Source organism: Monomorium pharaonis, chromosome 1, assembly GCF_013373865.1.
Source record: "Monomorium pharaonis isolate MP-MQ-018 chromosome 1, ASM1337386v2, whole genome shotgun sequence".
In the NCBI taxonomy this organism is placed as follows: domain Eukaryota; kingdom Metazoa; phylum Arthropoda; class Insecta; order Hymenoptera; family Formicidae; genus Monomorium; species Monomorium pharaonis.
This window is the reverse complement of record NC_050467.1, coordinates 16,972,104-16,992,828: the sequence shown is the minus strand read 5'-3', so window position 1 is coordinate 16,992,828 and position 20,725 is coordinate 16,972,104. Positions and strand designations below refer to the sequence as shown.

The 20,725-nt window shown below is 35.9% G+C and overlaps 2 protein-coding genes and 1 long non-coding RNA gene across 4 annotated transcripts; 1 reads left to right on the top strand and 2 right to left on the bottom strand.

The window, feature by feature from the left end:
• Nucleotides 1-1,988: 1,988 nt before the first annotated feature.
• LOC118647801 lies at nt 1,989-9,081 on the bottom strand. Its single transcript, XR_004964940.1, has 2 exons — nt 8,591-9,081; nt 1,989-2,674 (listed from the first exon to the last, which is right to left on the bottom strand). It is a non-coding gene; the product is annotated as an uncharacterized LOC118647801 (long non-coding RNA).
• A 1,227-nt stretch (nt 9,082-10,308) lies between these two features.
• Nucleotides 10,309-17,000, top strand: LOC105833775 (STAM-binding protein-like A). 2 transcript variants are annotated; one of them, XM_036293334.1, is made up of 9 exons: nt 10,309-10,413; nt 10,494-10,709; nt 11,192-11,290; nt 11,482-11,703; nt 11,821-11,997; nt 13,291-13,597; nt 13,707-13,819; nt 13,922-14,024; nt 14,301-14,363. In XM_036293334.1, exons 2-9 carry the CDS (start codon nt 10,591-10,593, stop codon nt 14,361-14,363), a joined length of 1,203 nt encoding a protein of 400 aa, XP_036149227.1. In that variant the 5' UTR covers nt 10,309-10,413; nt 10,494-10,590. The 2 variants fall into 2 exon arrangements, with proteins under 2 accessions (XP_036149227.1, XP_036149232.1); XM_036293339.1 differs by having other exon boundaries at nt 10,323-10,709; nt 14,301-17,000.
• An 84-nt stretch (nt 17,001-17,084) lies between these two features.
• Nucleotides 17,085-20,639, bottom strand: LOC105838174 (CDGSH iron-sulfur domain-containing protein 2 homolog). The gene is made up of 4 exons (XM_012683528.3): nt 20,467-20,639; nt 20,239-20,333; nt 19,804-19,920; nt 17,085-17,397 (listed from the first exon to the last, which is right to left on the bottom strand). Exons 1-4 carry the CDS (start codon nt 20,561-20,563, stop codon nt 17,311-17,313), a joined length of 396 nt encoding a protein of 131 aa, XP_012538982.1. The 5' UTR covers nt 20,564-20,639; the 3' UTR covers nt 17,085-17,310.
• Between the last annotated feature and the right edge of the window lie 86 nt (nt 20,640-20,725).

The window sequence follows — 20,725 nt, the reverse complement described above, 5'->3', positions numbered from 1 at the left end:
TATGTACAAGCATGCGCGAAACATATTTCCGGATTCTTTAGAGAGAGAAGTATGGACACGGGCCGGTATTCATAGTCAAATCTTATTTCAAGATCGTCTCAAGCAATGTCTTAAGATGCTAATACGGCTCTGTGATTGGTTGATGGCATCTTAAGACAGTACTTAAGATGATCTTAAATATAAGATCCGACTATGAATACCGGCCACGGTTTCGTTTGGTATTGCCAGTCCATATCTATAAGGTCTATGGAGTAGTTAGAGACCGATCAAAGTATATACATATATAGTATATATAGTTTATCGTCATAACAGTGATGACGACGATGAAGAATTACAAAATATCTTATTCAGTAACAACATAGATAAAAAGAGAAACGTACCAAAAATAAAAAATTATTTGGAACACATTGTAGCAATTAAGTTAATTATCGAACTATTATTCGCATACGGTTGTACCTTCTATTTTTGCTACCTGGGCATAGACGGCAACCATACATTATAATAAAAAATGTTAATAAAATTTAATATTCCTTTCATTCTTTGCTTTTTATTTATTAATATAAATGTTAAACTTTATTTTATATTTAAGTATTATTAAACAAAGAAAAAACATTACCTTGAAATGACTGATAAATTTTGGTTATATAAAACATATGCATACGTTATCGCGCCTGACTATTTCGGGTGCGTTCCGAAATCTACTGACAGTACTGACAGTACTGCTACTGAAGTTACTGGGTTTGAGCTGTTCCGAAACGCCAGTGAATACTGGCAACACTAAAAAACGGAATGCGTTTACAGTCAAACCAGCAACTGTTGATGCCATCATAAAAACCTAACTTTATACAATCTAATTATGGCAAATGTCAATGCAATTATAATTGCAGTGCAAGGTATTGTGAATGTTATTAATAGTGACAGTGACAGTTCATCAGACGATGAGGAAGAAATTCTAAATGTCTTAAACATGATTACTAAGCGTAGACCATTGGAATTAAGGCCACGCATAAAAAATTATATTGAAAATGTTATTGCTTTACTTTCGGATGAAGGATTTAAAGCACATTTTAGGTAGGAATTATAATAAAAAAATAGAATTTCTCTATTATTTCATTATTGAACAAAATATTGTGTGATATAATCATCGCGTGATTTTCAGAAACACTTCATAAATGTTATTGTCGCCATCAATAAGTTCGTATCGAACAGTTTCCATTGTTACAATTAATTTTTTAACAATCTCGTCAATTTTAATTATACACATTAATGTACGGCGGACGGCGGCCATATGCTTTACTGAATTTGCACTACCTCCGGACAATGTGTAAAATTATAGCGTTTTTCACTGGCTGCACTAGTGCGCACTCAGTGCGCACCAGCCGCGGACAATGTGTTTCACTGGACGTTTCGGTGCGCACGAAGACGGTGCGCGCTGTTTCACTGGGAAGTCTAGTGCCGAGTTTTTGCACTATAGTGCGAGAATTCGGCACGAGCTCCGAGAGACGGTGTCAGTTCAGTGCAATATGGCTTCGCGGGATAATGACGATGTTTCAAATTCACGAGATGCACGATTAGCATTTGGACTATTACAGTTGCTTTCTTCGTCATCATCCAGTAGTGATGAAGATGACTTATTATTAAAAGAAGATCCGCGAAAAATTCCAAAGATCGAAAATTTTGTTCAAGTAGTGCATAACCTTGCGGATAAGGATGTAAGTACACATACATACATATATATTATATATTGTTTCTGCAAATTATTGCATTACGTAAAACAATAATACGTATTGTATAAAAATATCAATATATATATATATATACAAATATATTATATTTTATATTTATCAATTTATATATATACACTATATGTACAAATATATTATATTATTTTATATTTATCTATTTCATAAGCTCTTTTCCGAAATAAAAATCAATTCCTAATATAAACTATATAAGTATGGCTGGACGTTGTTATAATTATTTAAAGGTTTTTTTTTTTTATAATTATAAATATTATTCGCATATATTACAACAAACAGTGTTCCTTTGTAAACAAATAATATCCATTATAATCCATTATATATATATATTTAATATAATACATAATTAATAATTATATATTTTTAATATGATACATAATTAATAATTTCAAGGAATATATAATATTTTAATTAATAATTTTACAATAAAGATTTTGTTCAGAATCGGAATTAATGCTCGGATTCGGAATTATTGTGCACGGGGCTTTAATCAGCAGTGGCCGTGACCCCACATAGGAATTTGTTTTAAAGGTCTGGAAATCATACATTGCCTAATAAGGAAATGTTTAAAGTACGCGCATTGAGTTACCCGGCAACGGAAAGATGCTCCGAGCTTCATTCATTACCACCTCGTTTCTTTTGTCTATCATTCGCGTCGTTTTTTTCATTATTCTGCCGTAAGAATCTATCACGTCCGCATCGTGACCGCTTCGCTCTTCGCGACCGTATTGTTCTATCGCGACCATCTCGTTCTTCGCGACCGCTTCGCTTCTCGCGAAATTCAATCTCGCGGCATAAGAGTTTAATTTGTTAATTGATATTTGCAATAAATAATTGTTAAAAAGAAAAGAGACTAGAGCCAATTTTCCCCTCGTTCGTTCGTATTTTTCGGTCCTTCTCACACGCGCTCATACCTCGCGCACATTTTTTGGTCCTTCGAGCCGGATACTTTACGTAAGTGAAGTGCGTGCCACAAGTGAGTGCTGTGATCAAGAGAAATTCGGAGAGCATTGAAATGGCAGCCGCAGGATTGATCCGAAGCCAGCGAGCGTTACACGGGCGTATCTCGCGCACCGTGGATAATCTGAAGAAACTCGGCCAGGCGAATATCACGACGGGAGCCGTCGAAGCTCGTTTGGCAGGGTTGGAGAAGTACTGGTCGACCTTTGAGAGCCAGCACGAAACACTCCTACGAGAACACTGGGATGCCCTTAGTGAGGACGATTACGTAACCGGAGATCTCATCTCGGTAGTCGAGGAGACGTATTACGTCAACAAGGGCATCCTGAACGATTTCGCCGCTCAGGCAGCGCGCTCCGGAGAAGCGAGCACCTCATCGACGACCACGGTTACCGTCAGCGAGGGAACCTCGCACAGGACGACCTTACCGCGTATCCAGCTACCGCAGTTCTCCGGAAAATATAGTGAGTGGAACTCCTTTCGAGACCTCTTCCTCTCGATCATGAGACAGGATGCCTCGACCTCATCGGTGGAGAAACTTCACTATCTTAAGACGTGCCTCAAGGGTGAGGCTGCATTACTCATTCGCAACGTGCCGACGACGGCGGAGAACTTCGAGCGCGCTTGGAACACTCTGGTACGACGATTTGAAAACAAGCGGCTACTGGTACGTTCTTTTCTAAGCGAGTTTCTCGCGCTGCATCGAATAAAGGGTGAGTCAGCCTCAGAACTGAGTAATCTGTACAATCGCGTTCGAAGCACGGTGGATTCGCTCGAGAGTATCGGACGACCGGTCACCAGTTCGGAAGATTTCTTTGTGCATTCCATTGTTGAATTGCTCGACCCGCATTCGCGACGCGAGTGGGAAAATTCTATAAACGACTCGACCGACCCACCGTCATACATCGAGCTGCAGCGGTTCATCGAACGCCGGCTGCAGACTCTCGAGGCGTTGCAACCTTCAAAATCGGAAACCGGCGGTACCAAGACGGGTTCGACCGCAGCCCGTCAATCGCGAACGCTGCATACGCGGCAGCAAGAAGTTAAACGCGGCCGCTGTTCCATGTGTCGTCAGGATCATTTTACGATGGCCTGCGACACGTATAAGTCCAAGACCGCCGTCGAACGGAAGAAACTCGTCGAAGCGAAAGATCTGTGCGTCAATTGCCTCGGCCGGCACAAGGTCAGCGAGTGCGCCTCGACGAAACGCTGCGCTTCCTGTAACGAGCAACATCATTCGACGTTGCATGACGCTTTCCGCGAGAGTGAGGCTGCACTCACAACTGTACAACACGCGCGTCATCCGCCCGAAAGACCGCTTACGCGGCTCCTTGCTACCGCGCGCGTCCGCGTTGCCGATCGATTCGGCTACCTTCACGTTTTCCGCGCGCTCATTGACCAGGGCTCCGAGTCATGTCTCGTTACGGAGGCGCTAGTTCAACGTTTGCAACTGCCGCGAACTCGGGCTTCCGTAGCCATATACGGAGTCGGCGGAGTTCAAACGGGAAGCGCTCGAGGTCTCGTCACACTGCAAGTCTCCCCGCTGGGAAAGGGGCCCACGCTGTCCGTTCCTGCGTTGGTTTTCCCTCAGCTCAGTATCTACGAGGGAACTGTGGAAGCAAGTACCAAAACCTGGAATCATTTGCGCGGTCTGGAGCTTGCGGATCCGGAATTCTTGGCGACCGATCCCGTCGACCTCTTGCTGGGAGTGGACTTCATTGCCCTTACTCTTCTCGAAGGAGTGCGTAGAGGGGGACCCCAAGAGCCTGTGGCGCAGCAAACGACCTTCGGTTGGATGTTGTTCGGGCCTACCGGCCAAGCTGAGCCCGCGTGCCGCGTTGCCGCCAATACTTGCCGGGTGGAGGAGGATCTGACCGCTCTTGTTCGCAACTTTTGGAAACAAGAAGAGCTTCTCTCTACTACGCCTCCGCTTTCCCAAGAAGACCGTCAGTGCGAGGAGATGTTTCGCCTGACTCACACTCGCACGGAGGAAGGACGCTATGTTGTCCGACTTCCCACCAAGGAACCGCTACCGGACTTCACCGCTACGCGCATTTCGGCCTTGCGCGTGCTTAAGAGCATGGAGAGACGGTTCGCCCGAGAAGAACGTTTCCACCATCTCTACCGAGACTTCTTGACGCAATACCGAGAGCTGGGTCACATGTCCCGCGTTGTCCAGGAGGAGGGAACAAACCGAGTTATAAATTATCTTCCTCATCACGGAGTCATGAGAGAGGCGAGTACGACAACGAAACTACGCGTCGTATTCAATGGCTCAACCCCCACTCCTGCTGGTCGCACGCTTAACCAGTGCTTAATGACCGGTCCGAATCTATTGCCACCGCTGCCGGAAATTATTCTACGCTGGCGGCAACACCGCTACGTCCTAGCCACGGACGTAGAAAAGATGTTTCGGCAGATCGTCGTTCATCCGGACGACCGCGATCTGCAGCGCATCCTCTGGCGTGATGTGGCGACGGACGACATCGCTGAGTACCGTCTCGATACTGTTACGTACGGCCTCGCCTGCGCTCCCTACCTGGCCATGCGCACCTTACACCAGCTGGCCGACGACGAACGCGAACGTTACCCCCGCGGAGCTGCCGTCTTGGAACGAGACGTCTACATGGACGATGTGCTCACCGGCGCCGCTACCCTCGAGGAGGCCTTGGAACTCCGTCGCCAGCTGACCGATCTTTGCACGGCGGGCGGCTTCCCGCTACGAAAATGGTCGGCCAATGACTTTTCGCTGTTGGACGGTGTGCCAGCTGACCACCGGATGAAACGGGAGCTCCGCGATTGGCATACTCAGGAGGCTCACTCCGCCCTTGGTTTACAATGGCATCCAAGAACCGATGACTTTTCGTTCTCGACCCAGCAGATCTCCATAGCAGGATTCACCAAGCGCTCCGTGTTGTCGCTCACTGCCCGGTTGTTCGACCCCCTCGGATGGCTGGCCCCGACGGTGGTGAGTGCCAAAATCGCCTTCCAGAGCACCTGGCTGCTGCAGTTGGGCTGGGATGACACTTTGGACGAGGACTCCGCGAAATTTTGGCAGCGATTCCGAGACGAGCTGCCGCAGTTGGAGACGATTCGAGTGCCACGCTGGATCGGCGTTCTCAATACCAGTCTAGAGGTGGAGTTACACGGTTTCGCCGACGCTTCCGAGCGAGCCTACGCCTCTGTCGTCTACCTGCGATCCCCGGAGGAGGGGTCGTGGAGGGTTACACTTCTTGCAGCCAAGACGAAGGTCGCCCCAATTAAACCGGTCACGCTACCTCGTCTCGAGCTTTGTGCTGCAGCTCTCCTGGCGCGACTCATTTCCCAGCAGAGAAGAGCGCTTGGTCTTGAGCGAGCCCCTCTTCATTGCTGGTCGGACTCCACGGTGACGTTAGGTTGGATCCAAGGACATCCGTCTCGCTGGAAGACCTACGTCGCCAACCGAGTAGCTGAAATACAGACCACAGCTCCGGACGCGCTGTGGCATCACATCCCAGGTCAGGAAAATCCAGCGGATTGCGCATCCAGAGGTCTACTACCCGGTGATCTTGTGAAGCATGAACTCTGGTGGCGAGGACCTGCTTGGCTGTGGCTCGGGACATCGGCCTGGCCTTTAAAGACCGGATGTTTGGACACGACCGAGCTACCTGATGCGCGGACTCATGCTCATGCTGCCGTCACAACCACACTGACTGACGAGGAGCCAGCCGAACTCCTGCGATTCTCGTCACTCAATCGACTACTGCGCGTGACCGCCTGGTGCCGACGTTGGCTGCGATTTCGTGGTGGACGTTCCTCCGTAGACAGAACCGTCGAGCCCTGTTTAACGATGGACGAACTAGACGAGTCGCGGCTGCAATGGATCCGGAGAGTGCAGACTCAGACATTCCGGAAGGACCTGGAGGCGCTTCGACAGAGCCAGTCTCCGCGGCCTTCGACCTCCTTAATTAAATTAAATCCAATTACAGATTCTCGCGGCCTTCTTAGAGTGGGAGGTCGTCTGAAACATAGCCTGTTAGATCCTGAGGAACGTCATCCGATCATTCTGCCAGCCGACTCGCACTTCACTCTGCTGATCGTCGAAGACTGCCATCGAAGATCCTTACACGGCGGAGTGCAGCTGACCCTGAGTTTGTTGCGTCAGCGTTATTGGGTTCTGCGAGGTCGCGCCCTGACGAAACGTGTAATTCACCGTTGCGTGAGATGCGTGCGTTGGAGGGCGGCACCGGCTCCACAACAGATGGGTGACCTTCCTCAAGAGCGGGTGAGACCCTTTCGTCCATTCCTCAACACCGGCATCGACTACGCTGGACCTGTACAATTGCGAACAACCAAGGGGCGAGGTCATCGTTCGTACAAGGCGTACGTCGCGGTGTTTGTGTGCCTGAGCACACGCGCCGTTCATCTGGAGGTCGTGTCGGACTATACGACGGAAGCCTTTCTAGCCGCCTTACGACGATTCGTCTCCCGACGCGGCTTATGCCGTACCTTGTGGAGCGACCGCGGCACCACCTTTGTCGGAGCAGATGCCCGCTTGCGCGAGCTTTTTTCAGAATATGGATCTGAACGACGGCGACTTAACGACGTCCTCACGGCGGAGGGAATCCGATGGCGGTTCAACCCGCCGTCAGCTCCACATTTCGGCGGCATCTGGGAAGCTGCCGTTAAATCTTTCAAGCATCATCTGCGGCGCGTCCTGGGGAATGCGACTTTAACATTCGAGGAGATGACGACCCTGCTGGCGCAGATCGAAGCCTGTCTTAACTCACGACCTCTGCAATCTCTCTCCGACGATCCAGAGGATCTCACCGCTCTGACGCCCGGACACTTCCTGGTGGGAGATGTCCCCATTGTAGTGCCGGAACCATCGCTCACCGACGTTCCAGTGAATCGTCTCACCCGGTGGCAGCTTGTGCAGAGTATGCGGGACCACTTCTGGGCACGCTGGGCCCAGGAATACCTCCATTCGCTCACTCAGCGACCGAAATGGCTGAAGAAGGAGTCCAGATATGAAGTCGGACGGCTGTGTCTCATCCGACAGGAGAATAGCGCCCCGGCTCACTGGCCACTGGCCAGAATTATTCGAGTGCATCCTGGCCGGGATGGACTGATCCGCGTTGTCGCGGTGCGGACTGTCGCGATCGAGAATGGCCGGGTCGTTCGTAAGGACTTCACGCGGCCTATTACGAAAATCATTCTTCTGCCAGTCAGTCATGCCGAAGAGATTGATAAGGAGGACGCCGCGCAAGGGGATACGCCCCCCACAGAAAACGCTTAATTGATTTTTTCTTGTTTTTGTTTTTTCTTATTATCGTCTCCGGGTTTAGTTAGTTTTGAAATCTATTCGCTGAAGCCGAGCATTCGCCAGAAATCCTGCCGAGGCGGGCGGAATGTTCAGAATCGGAATTAATGCTCGGATTCGGAATTATTGTGCACGGGGCTTTAATCAGCAGTGGCCGTGACCCCACATAGGAATTTGTTTTAAAGGTCTGGAAATCATACATTGCCTAATAAGGAAATGTTTAAAGTACGCGCATTGAGTTACCCGGCAACGGAAAGATGCTCCGAGCTTCATTCATTACCACCTCGTTTCTTTTGTCTATCATTCGCGTCGTTTTTTTCATTATTCTGCCGTAAGAATCTATCACGTCCGCATCGTGACCGCTTCGCTCTTCGCGACCGTATTGTTCTATCGCGACCATCTCGTTCTTCGCGACCGCTTCGCTTCTCGCGAAATTCAATCTCGCGGCATAAGAGTTTAATTTGTTAATTGATATTTGCAATAAATAATTGTTAAAAAGAAAAGAGACTAGAGCCAATTTTCCCCTCGTTCGTTCGTATTTTTCGGTCCTTCTCACACGCGCTCATACCTCGCGCACAGATTTTAAGATACATACATTTTTATTGATTTTCTTCTCGCTTGCCTATTATTTTAATCAGACCTTGGATTGAGAACGTTCTTTACTATGCTTGTTTTCCTGAAATAAAATTTTCATCAATATTCTTTTCGAATGTTCTTTCGAATATGTGCACTGGAATAACCTCAAAATCCAAGATGTATGTATGTACTTACTCTTTAATTTATTAAACAAATCTATTTCAAGCGGCTGAAGAGTAATATTTATTATATCATTGTTGACTTTAAAAGAAATAGTCAAATCGGTCAAACTTTCCATGGTTATACAGTAGCACAATACGCCCAAATACGCCACAAAACTGCACTGAGATGGCACTGAGAATAACAGACGTGTTTAGTTGGGAATGCAAAAAACTCGCACTTTCAGTGCACTCCGACAGTGTCGCCTGAACTCGACGAGTTTCTAGTGCGCACTTAGTTCTTGCCAGTGAAAAACGCTATTAGTTTACATCGTGCATTTGATACGCGTATCAGGTACCATATTCGTATCAAATTCGTACTAAATATTGGCCTAGTTTACATCGTGCATTTGATACGCGTATCAAGTAGTGAATTTAAGCTGATCAGCCAATGATTAAACACATTCACTAGTTATTTACTATTTGATACGCGTATCAAATGCACGATGTAAACTAGGCCATTTAGTACGCAAGATGTAAACGCTGCCGGATCAATTTGGTACGAGCGTATCAAGTAGGAGTATCGTACTAAACTGATACGCGTACCAAGTGATACAAATGTCAATGTAAACGCATAAAACGCATTTTAGAGAGAATTTAGCAATTGAGCATAACCTCAGTGCTAAAATCTAAAAACCGGTGTGAAAATGTCTTAGTAGGAGACATCAACATGAATTAAATTTGTATTATATTTTTCACAGTACATGCTTAGTACATTCGATGTAAACGCGCCCGTACTAAGGCTTTGGTGCGCACCAAACTTAATACGCGTACTAAGGTTTTGACGATGTAAACTAAGCCAGAGGCTCTCTATGCTCTAGTTTACACCGAGCACTTGGTACGCATATCAAGTAGTGAATTTAAGCTGATCAGCCAATGATTAAACACATTCACTAGTTATTTACTATTTGATACGCGTACCAAGTGCTCGGTGTAAACTAGGTCATTGGCTGGTATTCATAGTTCTAGTTTACACCGAGCACTTGGTACGCGTATCAAGTAGCGAATTTAAGCTGATCAGCCAATGATTAAACACATTCACTAGTTATTTACTATTTGATACGCGTACCAAGTGCTCGGTGTAAACTAGTAGATAGTCGAATCTTATTTCAAGATCGTCTCAAGCAATATCTTAAGATGCTAATACAGCTCTGTGATTGGCTGATGGCATCTTAAGACAGTACTTAAGATGATCTTAAATATAAGATCCGACTATGAATACTGGCCTATGAATACCGGCCATAGGCTGGTATTCATAGTCGAATCTTATTTAAAGATCGTCTCAAGCAATGTCTTAAGATACTAATACGGCTTTATGATTGGCTGATGGCATCTTAAGACTGTACTTAAGATGATCTTAAATATGAGATTCGACTATGAATACCGGTCATAGTGCCTTAATGCTGGTAGCGCTAATAGCGTCTCTCCCCGAATGCACCCGAATGTTGGAGCATGCGATCCGAACAAACCCCTACTCTTCATGTAAAGTAACCTTTACAGAAAAAGAGAGAGGGAAAGAAAGAGAAAGAGAAATAGAGAATCACAGAAAACTTGTGCATGCTACAGAATTTACTATCGTCGAGTGCAGTAAGCAGCAGTAAGTCTTTATTAAAAACTTAAATAATTAATATATTTTTATATTTTTTCTTATTTTAAACATCACAAAATGACTTCAAGAAAGATACCTATAACATCAGAAAATTAAGAAAATCGGAAGCTCATTCAACCATTTATTAATATTAGAAGTTTAATTATACTAAGCTAACCTATAAAAATGGATAAAATCAATCAGTCGTGGAAAGAAATGGGTATCACAGATCCTAAGGAACGAATCAAGGCCCTTACAGAACATGCTTCGAGAGTAGAAATTGATCCCAATATTGCGCCTAAAAGGTAAAATATATAATATATATGATTTATTTAAAATAACTGATGTATCACTAGAAGGATGTTACTTCAAAATTTTTTCATTTGTAAAAGTTTAAAAAAATTTCCATGGACAGAAAATTAGAATTAAAATATCTGACTGTAAAATAATTTTAAAATAGGAAATATTTTTTTAAGGATTGAATTTAATTTTTATCAAAATGGTTTTTACTTACTATTTTACTATATAAATTATCTTGTAAAATATTTTTAGCCTTATGTAAACTGCATATATCAATAGAGATATAATTGTCAATAATTATAAATGAATTTTTTATTTCATTAATTAATTAATTGCTTTATATGCAAATACTAATTTACTTTGTAAAAGCTATATTTTTGCATAATGCAATAAACAATTTATGAATTTAAAAAACTTGTCTTATGTTAATTTTAAAAGTAATTTAATTTATTTTTCTAATCTTTTTACAATACCTCTTTAATTTTAGATACTATCGTACTGGAGTGGAAATGGTTAGATTAGCAAACATGAACATGCAAGATGGCAGTTACGAAAATGCCTTTACACTATATATGAAATTTATAACGTAGGTAATAATTAGCAATAACTTGTTATATAAATATCTTTAAATATTAATACATTCACATACAATAATTTCTTTCTGAAAAATTACTTATCAAATTATTGCCAAGTATAAAAATTATATATATATATATATTTATATATATTTATTTGTTTATTTCTATTACTAAATATTTCTTGTGTTATACACAACAGACTTTTTGTGGACAAAATAAGGGGCCATCCACAATATGATAATGTATCGGCTAAGGACAAGGCAATGAATAGAGATGCTTTACGAGTAGTCATTCCCAAAGCTGAAAAATTGAAGAAACAATTGTTGGATCAATATCAAGCAGAATTGGATAAGTATTTAGAGGATTTAAAAGAAAGGGAAAGGATTGAAAAAGAGCGTTTGAGACAAGAAGAACTTCAAAGGTACTTAATTATTTTATGTATTTCTTACGAGTCTACAAGCTTGAGAAATAATTTCTAAAAGACATTAATATAATATCATGTATGTATATGTACGTGGCTGTGTGCGCATTTATTTAGACAAAAAGAAGAGGAAAACAGAAGGAACAAAATGGCTGCTCTAGCTGCTGTCAAGGCAGCTAAGGCTGCTATTACTGCTAACATACCAATGGAGACAAAAAATTTGCCTTCCATTGCACCAAAAACTGTGATAAATCTTACAAATGAAGATAAATCAATTAAGAGTTCCAAGGACATGTAAGTCTTGTTGCTTAAAATAATATTAATAAAATACCTATATGATGCATTTTTAGATTTCAGCCTCACAGTTGTACATATAAAGTTTAATAGTAAATATTAATTTTATTGTATTTAATATAATGTTAAAAATAAAATTATTTGGATGATTTAAATTACACTGGCGCAAAAAAACGAAACAAAAATTTTGACCGATTTTTAGGCAATCTTCAAAGTGATGCAACTGTGAAAAATCATCCAAATTACATGTACTTTTTTTTTAATTAAAGGGCAAAGACTACTTTGAGAATCCCTAGGCAAAAGTTTGATTTCTTAAGTGGGAATCTTTTGTATCGCATGAAAACCAAACATATTTTTTTTTAATTAAAAAAAATAAAATGAATTTTGAGTATCAATATGATATTGCACATTGATTTTATTCATGTTTAACTCAATCACACCGCTGTCATTAAAGTGACCTGATGTGCACCACGTGGAGAATGACGGTCGGATTTTGTACATTATGTGGCACTGAAATTCATCGATGGAAATTTGTACTTACTGATCTGAATATAACGGATAGCTGACGCACCAATTTCACTGAAGTCAACAGATCACATTCATCTATACTCATAAACCCACACCTACACGTAAATATACATATACACATACTCATACATAAAAAATAAAAGTTCAAATTTTATTTTAAAAAATCAGCCTTTTCAGGGCCACATGATGTACAAAATCCGATCGTCATTCTCTACGTGGTGTAGATCGGGTCACTTTGATGACAGCGATATGATTGAGTTAAACACGAATAAAATCAATGATACTCAAAATTCATGATATTCAAAAAATACCGTATTTATTCGCTAAAATACCCTAAAATGCAGTGCAAATTTTAAACTCGTGTGCAATCAACAAAAAACATTGTATCGACATGTTTTTTTTTTTTAATTGCTTAGAAAAGAATGAACTTTAAGAATCTGGATTAATATTAGCCAGATTTTAACGAGAAACTTGTGAAAAATGATAACAAACTTTTACTTTTTTTAATTAAAAAAAACATGTTTGGTTTTTATGCGATACAAAAGGTTCGCACTTAACAAATCAAACTTTTGCCTAGGGATCTCAAAATAGAATCTTTGCCCTATAATTTAAAAAAAAGTACATGTAATTTGGATGATTTTTCGCAAAGTTGCATCACTTTGAAGATTGCCTAAAAATCGGTCAAAATTTTTGTCTCGTTTTTTTTGCGCCAGTGTATTATACTTAATAAACAGACACATATTGCCATATTTAATTTTTTGGTAGGAAAACACCAACGGTGGATCGTTCTACAAAACCTTCTTTACTAACAAGCGACGGACTATCTTTACGCGATGTTATTCTGCCAACTAAATTAATGCACAATTTCTTGACGCTCGCCTTTAACAATACGACGAGCAATAAAGAGACATGTGGCATTTTGGCTGGGCGATTGGAACGAAATAAATTGTTGGTAACGCATCTCCTGATACCGGAACAAACTGGAACTCCAGATTCTTGTACCACTCATTACGAAGAAGATATATTCGATTATCAAGATCAACATAATCTTATTACTCTCGGTTGGATTCACGTATGTAACACTTACTTTGTGTTTTTACTTATAATTTTACTTTATTAAAAATTTTCCAAATAATTCATTTTTTTGTTTAAATTTGTTTTTCGAAATATGATTGTTATAGACGCATCCTACACAGACTGCATTTTTATCAAGTGTAGATCTTCACACACATTGTGCTTATCAATTAATGATGGCGGAAGCTATAGCAATAGTTTGCGCGCCAAAATATGACGAGTATGTATGAAAAATTTTGTGTATATACATTGTATTACTTTCACTTATTTTATATATTAATTTTGCTGATATATTATGCTAAATTTTTCAAAATAATTACAGGACAGGATTTTTTATCTTAACACCTGATTATGGTTTAGATTTTATTGCAAACTGCAGAGAAACAGGTTTTCATCCACATCCTAGTGAACCACCATTGTACACGGTATAATTACATTAATTTTATAATTATTAATATATTTAATTTTAATTAATAATCTTTTTAACATTTTTTATTAAAATTTGAACGATTAATAATAATAATAAATATTGAGTTAGTAAATTTTAAAAAAGTAGAATAGTTATATATTATTACTGTTAAATAATAAAAATCATAAATATTAGTAATAATTTGTTTTTGACATAATTAATATTCTTCTAATTTAGATTATAATTTGTATTGCAAATAACTCATATTACACATAATTTTTTACTGTTTCAGAAAGCAAGACACTACAAATTAGATGTAATGGCACTTCAAGTCGTGGACTTACGTAGAAAATGATATATCTCAGATACAAGATAATTATTTTATTTAAAAAATATTTCTAATTAAAATTTGAAAAATCGCAATTCACAATAAGGTAAAAGTACCACTTGCCGGACTATATCCCTATATCCCGACATTTATATGAAAATTTATCGTTATTAATCTTAAATGATTTTTTTTATCATATTAAAACTTTATCTAAATCTTTTAATATTTAAAGATATTTAAATAATATTTATATAATAACAATTTTTTAATGATATAAAAATCAATATCCGATAAACAGTAAATTTATTACGCAATTTGGCAAAGGACATATTTTGATCCTAACAATGGTCCTAACATTTTCTGAAAAACATTCATACCTTATTTTTTTATAGTTTTTGTTTCATATTTTTATTCTATAAAGAGTTTGATAAATATTATTCAAAGCGGAAAAGATTTAGATTATAAAGAAAATAATTTTTTAAGCTTTTAATTAATTTAAACAATATTTTTTTATAAATTTTACAAATGTAGCTACTGATGCATTAATTTATATGACTGCCAAGTAAACTGATTATTTGTTTAGTTTCCGTTTAGTTTACATCTTCGAAAATACTGAATCGTTTATAATAAATTACTATAAAAATTAAATTCATAAATATTTTTATATACAATACTATTTGATAGTATTATCAGCACATTATTAATATCTATAAATATATATTTTAATTGTAATTAAAAAAATATATACTTTAATGAAGACAGGAGGAATGCTGTGCATAACTTGTTCAAAAGAAACCGATAGAAAATGACAGACAGATAACAGAATGATAAATTTAAACTTTATAGAAATTTTATCTAAATATTGTACAATAAAATTATCATTTTAATCAGACCTACATTTGAAAAATATTTGTTTTTCTATCGTCTTTTAATAGTACTTTAAATAATCAATTATTGATCTAAACGTTTTTTATATAGCTTGTTAAGTTATCTAATCCAATTTAAGAATGACAATTTGAAAAATGATAGGTAATTTATATGTATGCAAGAAATATTAAAATTAGTTATATATAAAAAGCACAAACTCTAATGGTAAAGTATTGCATAATACGTCACACGTAAACTGAAAACATCATGGAATTATATTAATTTTAACAAAAGATAGACATTATTAAAAATTATTACTAAATTACACTAAAAACAAAAAATCTGATATTTACGAACCAAAAATAATAGAGTTATATCAATTTTTTCTTATCTAGTTCTGTCAGAATTTTTAAGTGGAATAACCTAGTAATGTACTTGCATTGACATTAAATAAATACATATTTAAAAATGAAAATATAATTATTATTACAAAATAGTTTGAAATTCTTTTATTTTATACGCATGATAATTATATTCGGATATTGGGTCAAAAGAATGTAGTAATCAGGACAAATACTTTCGATATTTCGGTTCATTCGTATGCTTTAAAATTTTTATTACTATTAAAATAATTGAAACATTTGTCATGTATTTTGTGAGTTAATAATAGGTCTTGTACTTCATCTTTTAATTAGTAACATAATCAAATTGTTAAAAACAGTAAGTAAAAATTAAACAACATCGTAATAACATCGTTACAAGTCCGGCTATTGGGGCATTTATCTTAAAAATCGTGAATCTTATTACGCGATTAATACAGTACACAATATTGAAAATCTATGAAAAGTAAATAATTTAATTACAATAAAAATGCTATAAAACGTAATATTTAAAGAAAATGTCACATTTAATATTTATAACATAAGATTTATAATATATTGTTCTTGCAGACAGAAGATATAAAAAAAGAATATAAATTATCCAGAAGTTAGTATAGAGTGAAATAATAATGAATTAATAATTATTAACTTCTGAATTATAGAAGACAAAAATATTTACATATGATTGATAATAGCGATAACAGTAGAAATATAAAAATATGTCTTGTATTTGATATTTTCTCAATTTTAATCAAAAGCTTTAATTCACTTATAAGTATATTTACAACTGTTAAACAAAATCAAATGTACACATTTACATATGTAGATAATCTTTGTGAGATATTATGTAAACACAATCTTTGTTAATATTTTATCTTGTTATACATATTGTAATATGTAATATAAAATTTAATATTTTATTTTGTTTTCATATAAATTTTTTTTACATAGAGACTACAAAGATATATAGATTTTGAAAGCTTTCTGCTTTTAGAATATAGTTGAAAAAGATATAAAATATGTTATAAATTTTTTACGTTTTTATGTTGCTTAAAAGATAAAGTTTAATCATAAATACGTCAGCCTCATAATTAATATCAAAGCTTTTTTTTTTAGATAACTTTTATTTTTCGTTTAAATATCAAATTTAACATAAATAAATTTTTTGTTTATTACATAATTTCTTATTCACAAAATATGGTATCAGTGTAAACAATTTCAAGTTAAAATTTTACTTTTCTGCGTAACATGCTTATATAAAGCTCATCGTGCCTTTTTGAAAATAACAAGTGTTCATTATATTCTAGTAATCTAACAACAGATAATCGAAAAACGTCACATCACAAAATGCTATGTATATATTAATTTTACCGAAAAATAATTGTAGATGGAAATATAATTATATATATAAATAGAATTATTTATTTCGTTTTATCGATTATATCATTCATTTATTTATTAATTTATTCAATAATTGTTCATAAAAATAAAAACTACTGAATATATTACAGAAATAAATTTATTAAAAAATTTTCCCTTCCCTCAGAAACAAATTTTTTTCTTAAAAAATAAATCGATTGACATTGTTTTGTATAATTTATCTACCGAGGAAGATGAAGATTCATTTATCTGATTCCTCATATGTTTATCTACAACATGGCGCGTAAATAGCTATCTTACAGCGATAAGAAATTACCAATAATAGTAATTAGTCAATGTGATGGTAACTAGTCTTTCTTCTTGACGATGAGTGGACCCACATTGTCATTGCATTCGTTGTTATGACGTCCGTGAGTACCATCACAGTATGGCCACTATAAGAAATTAATAAGAATGTATTAAGATTCTACGTATACAAACACAACTTTTAATAAAAAATTATTTTAGAGAATATGAACAATGCACATTTATAAATAGAATTGTTCGTGAAATAGAAAAAAAATATTCTTAGATTTTTCCGATTACTTTTTGGAAAAACTCCCAGACTGAAAAGAAACACTAAATACAAATAAAGCTTTTGTTAAGCTGGATAAAAACTTTTGTGTTAATTACAAAAAATGTCATAAAAAATAAAAAATAAAATAAAATCCAACTTTCATTATTTTTAAAACGTTTTTAACATAAAAGCTTTAATCTTGCATTTCTAAAAGATTATTTATCTGTTCGATTATTTCTACAATTTCTTGAATTCTGTTAGACATGATTGTGAGTTTCTCGATTTTTAATTCCTTTATTTCATCAAGTCGTTTTTTTATCTTTTTCTTTATCCATTTTGTCTCTTCTGCTCCTTTAATAATTTGAAATATTTTTTATTAAAATTTTGTATCTTAATTATCCTTTTTTTTTACTCATTTCAATTATAAACTATCCACAGCTTGGATTGCATTATATACTTGGCTTTGTACGATAATCAATTGACTTGATTATCTACATGAGTACATTAATAATTTTATCTTTATTTTGCATATTGCTTATTGAGATTTAATCATCTCATTAAAATTGTATTCTAATTACAGTCTTAATTAGAAATTTTTATCATGAAACATAATCTTCAAGTGTTCAACAATATTTGTATTTAATGTAATTTTATAAAACAAAAATATTTCTTGCAATAAATTTATTCACATTAAAAAAATACATGATTTCTGAAGCATTGTATATATTGTTTATATTTTTTACAATGTTGCTATGAATAATTTACAAAAAGTCAGTAATACGTATTACTACTTTACGAAAGCTAAGATATTGGTTTTCTTTCTTAATTATGTTTGTTAACAGCTTTCTGTAAATCGCTCACTACAAAATTAAAAAATATGTATATACAATATGTTTCCTAACAGAGTAAGTGAATGAGTAAATGAATATGGAAAGATGAAATGTGATTATTAGAGCAACGGAAGTGGAGATCCCTGGTATGAATGTATGATGAAGAATGTGTGTGAGGATGAATGGAAGGAGTGTTCTATCTCTCTCTCTCAAAAATGTACGCGTATCGTAGTACTTTGTAGTACTTTGTAAAGAAAAGAAAGACTGTAAGCAGAGCGGGAGTCCGCTGTACCCTGCAAGGGCTGTGGCGAATAAAGTTCTATTCTATTCAATATGGTTCCTTAAATAATTAAAAAAATTTTATTTGGAGTAATTTTTAAAGAAACAAAATTAAAAAATTATGTGTATTATATAATTATGTATATTAAAAAATTATGTGTATTATACGTATAATTATGTATATTAAAAAATTATGTATATTATAATAATGTAATCTTGTCTTAAGTATATTTTTTAAAAATTTCTTCATTCTCTAACTTTCCAGTTTTCTTTAACTGTTTTAATCATAAACAACTTTGATAAAAAACTGATAATTTAAAAAAATAATTAGAATATAAGTTTTAATTTATCAGTTATACTTATACCTCCTTGTAAGAAACAAAATGGAATACTAAGACAGCGAAGAAAAATTTAATCCATTTATTACTTAATTAAAAATAAAAATTAATTTTTAAGTGTAACAAATTATTAAAATTCTTTAGTTGCCTTGAAATAAATCTTGAACATATCTTGGACATAATCAATTAAATTATTCATTAATAAAATTAAATAAAATAAATTGTTACATATAATTATGATTAATACAATTTATTAAAAAATAATTGAATACTACCGATTAAAAAATTAATAAATTGTTAAATGTTTATTATTAATAATTATTAATAATTATAATTAATTGTTAATTTTAATCACTGATTTGTAACAATGACTGATAACTGAATAGTAAATTTTATTTATTATATTCATCAATAGTTGTAATAAATAAAATAATTTAACAACTAATATTAAATTGAATATCTTTTTGATGTAACAAATGCATACCTCAAATTCATAAATATCATATGTAAAATGTGATTAATAATTGAAAATGAAATATTGATTAATAATTAATAAGTTTTATTTTCTTTAACAGTATTTGATTTTTCAGTAATCAATTAAATCAATTGTGATTGTGTATATTATTAATTTTTAATTACTTTAACAAAATTTAATTAATTTAGCAAAAACAAATTATACAAAATTATTTGACAAATAATTTTATTAATGAATTAAATTTATCATAATTATATATTTATATTTTACATTTTTAATGAATAAATATCTAATTAATTAATGTCTAACGTCCCACTAAAATATATAATTTTTCTGACCTTCTTAAACTAAAAAAAACTTACATTTTCAGATCTCCAACAGCGACAAAATACAGCTTTTTCAGAGATATCTTCGATATCAACAGTGTCCACTACTTTTGCAATATCTTTCTTTATTTTGAGATTAACACGACCATGTGGCTATAAAATAAATAATTTGCGTTATATGTGTAGGATTTTATTATACTATATATTTTATTATATACCTCACATATATATCATTTTATGTTATATTGGAGCATATGGAAGAGATATTTAATATTAAAAACTTATATAGTTAGATTCCTTTACTATCTACTATATGGTAAGTTCGTAGTAAAATTGACAACAAATACTTGGAAAAGTCATTATCTGGAAGTTACATAACTTTTCTAGTCATATCATAGATCAATCCAACTCCTGTTGTTCTTGATATTTTCTACAAGAAATAGGCATACAGAGCAATACAGAGACACTTACCATAGGTCTGCCATGAGGACAAAACGCTCTGTAGGACATATATCCCATACCTACTAGAAAGGCAGTGGATGGAACAAGAGCGAACCAATCCTTCACTGATACAGGAAAAAAAAGCCAAGTTAAAAGGAATTAAACAGTTCTTTAAAGAGAGGTTATGTCGAGGTGAAAAACGATATGTCGAGATATAATTGTTGATGCGAGATATAAAAGTGTACAGACGAAAATTACCTCCCAATCGGAACCATCCGCCTATCGAATCAGGTATCGGTAGCCCAGCCAGATAATTCGGGATGGACACTTTGACAAGACGTGCGATCGGTTCCATAGTTGTCTGTGCTTATCCGGTTGACTGGACTGTCTGGACCTGGACTAGCGACGTAGCGACAGCACCAATCGTCGGCGTGTCAGCATCCCGCTAACAGTGCCGGTTAATGATTTAAAAAAACCTTTTGCAAAAAGTTCCGCGATATATTTTTTTCAATAAGTC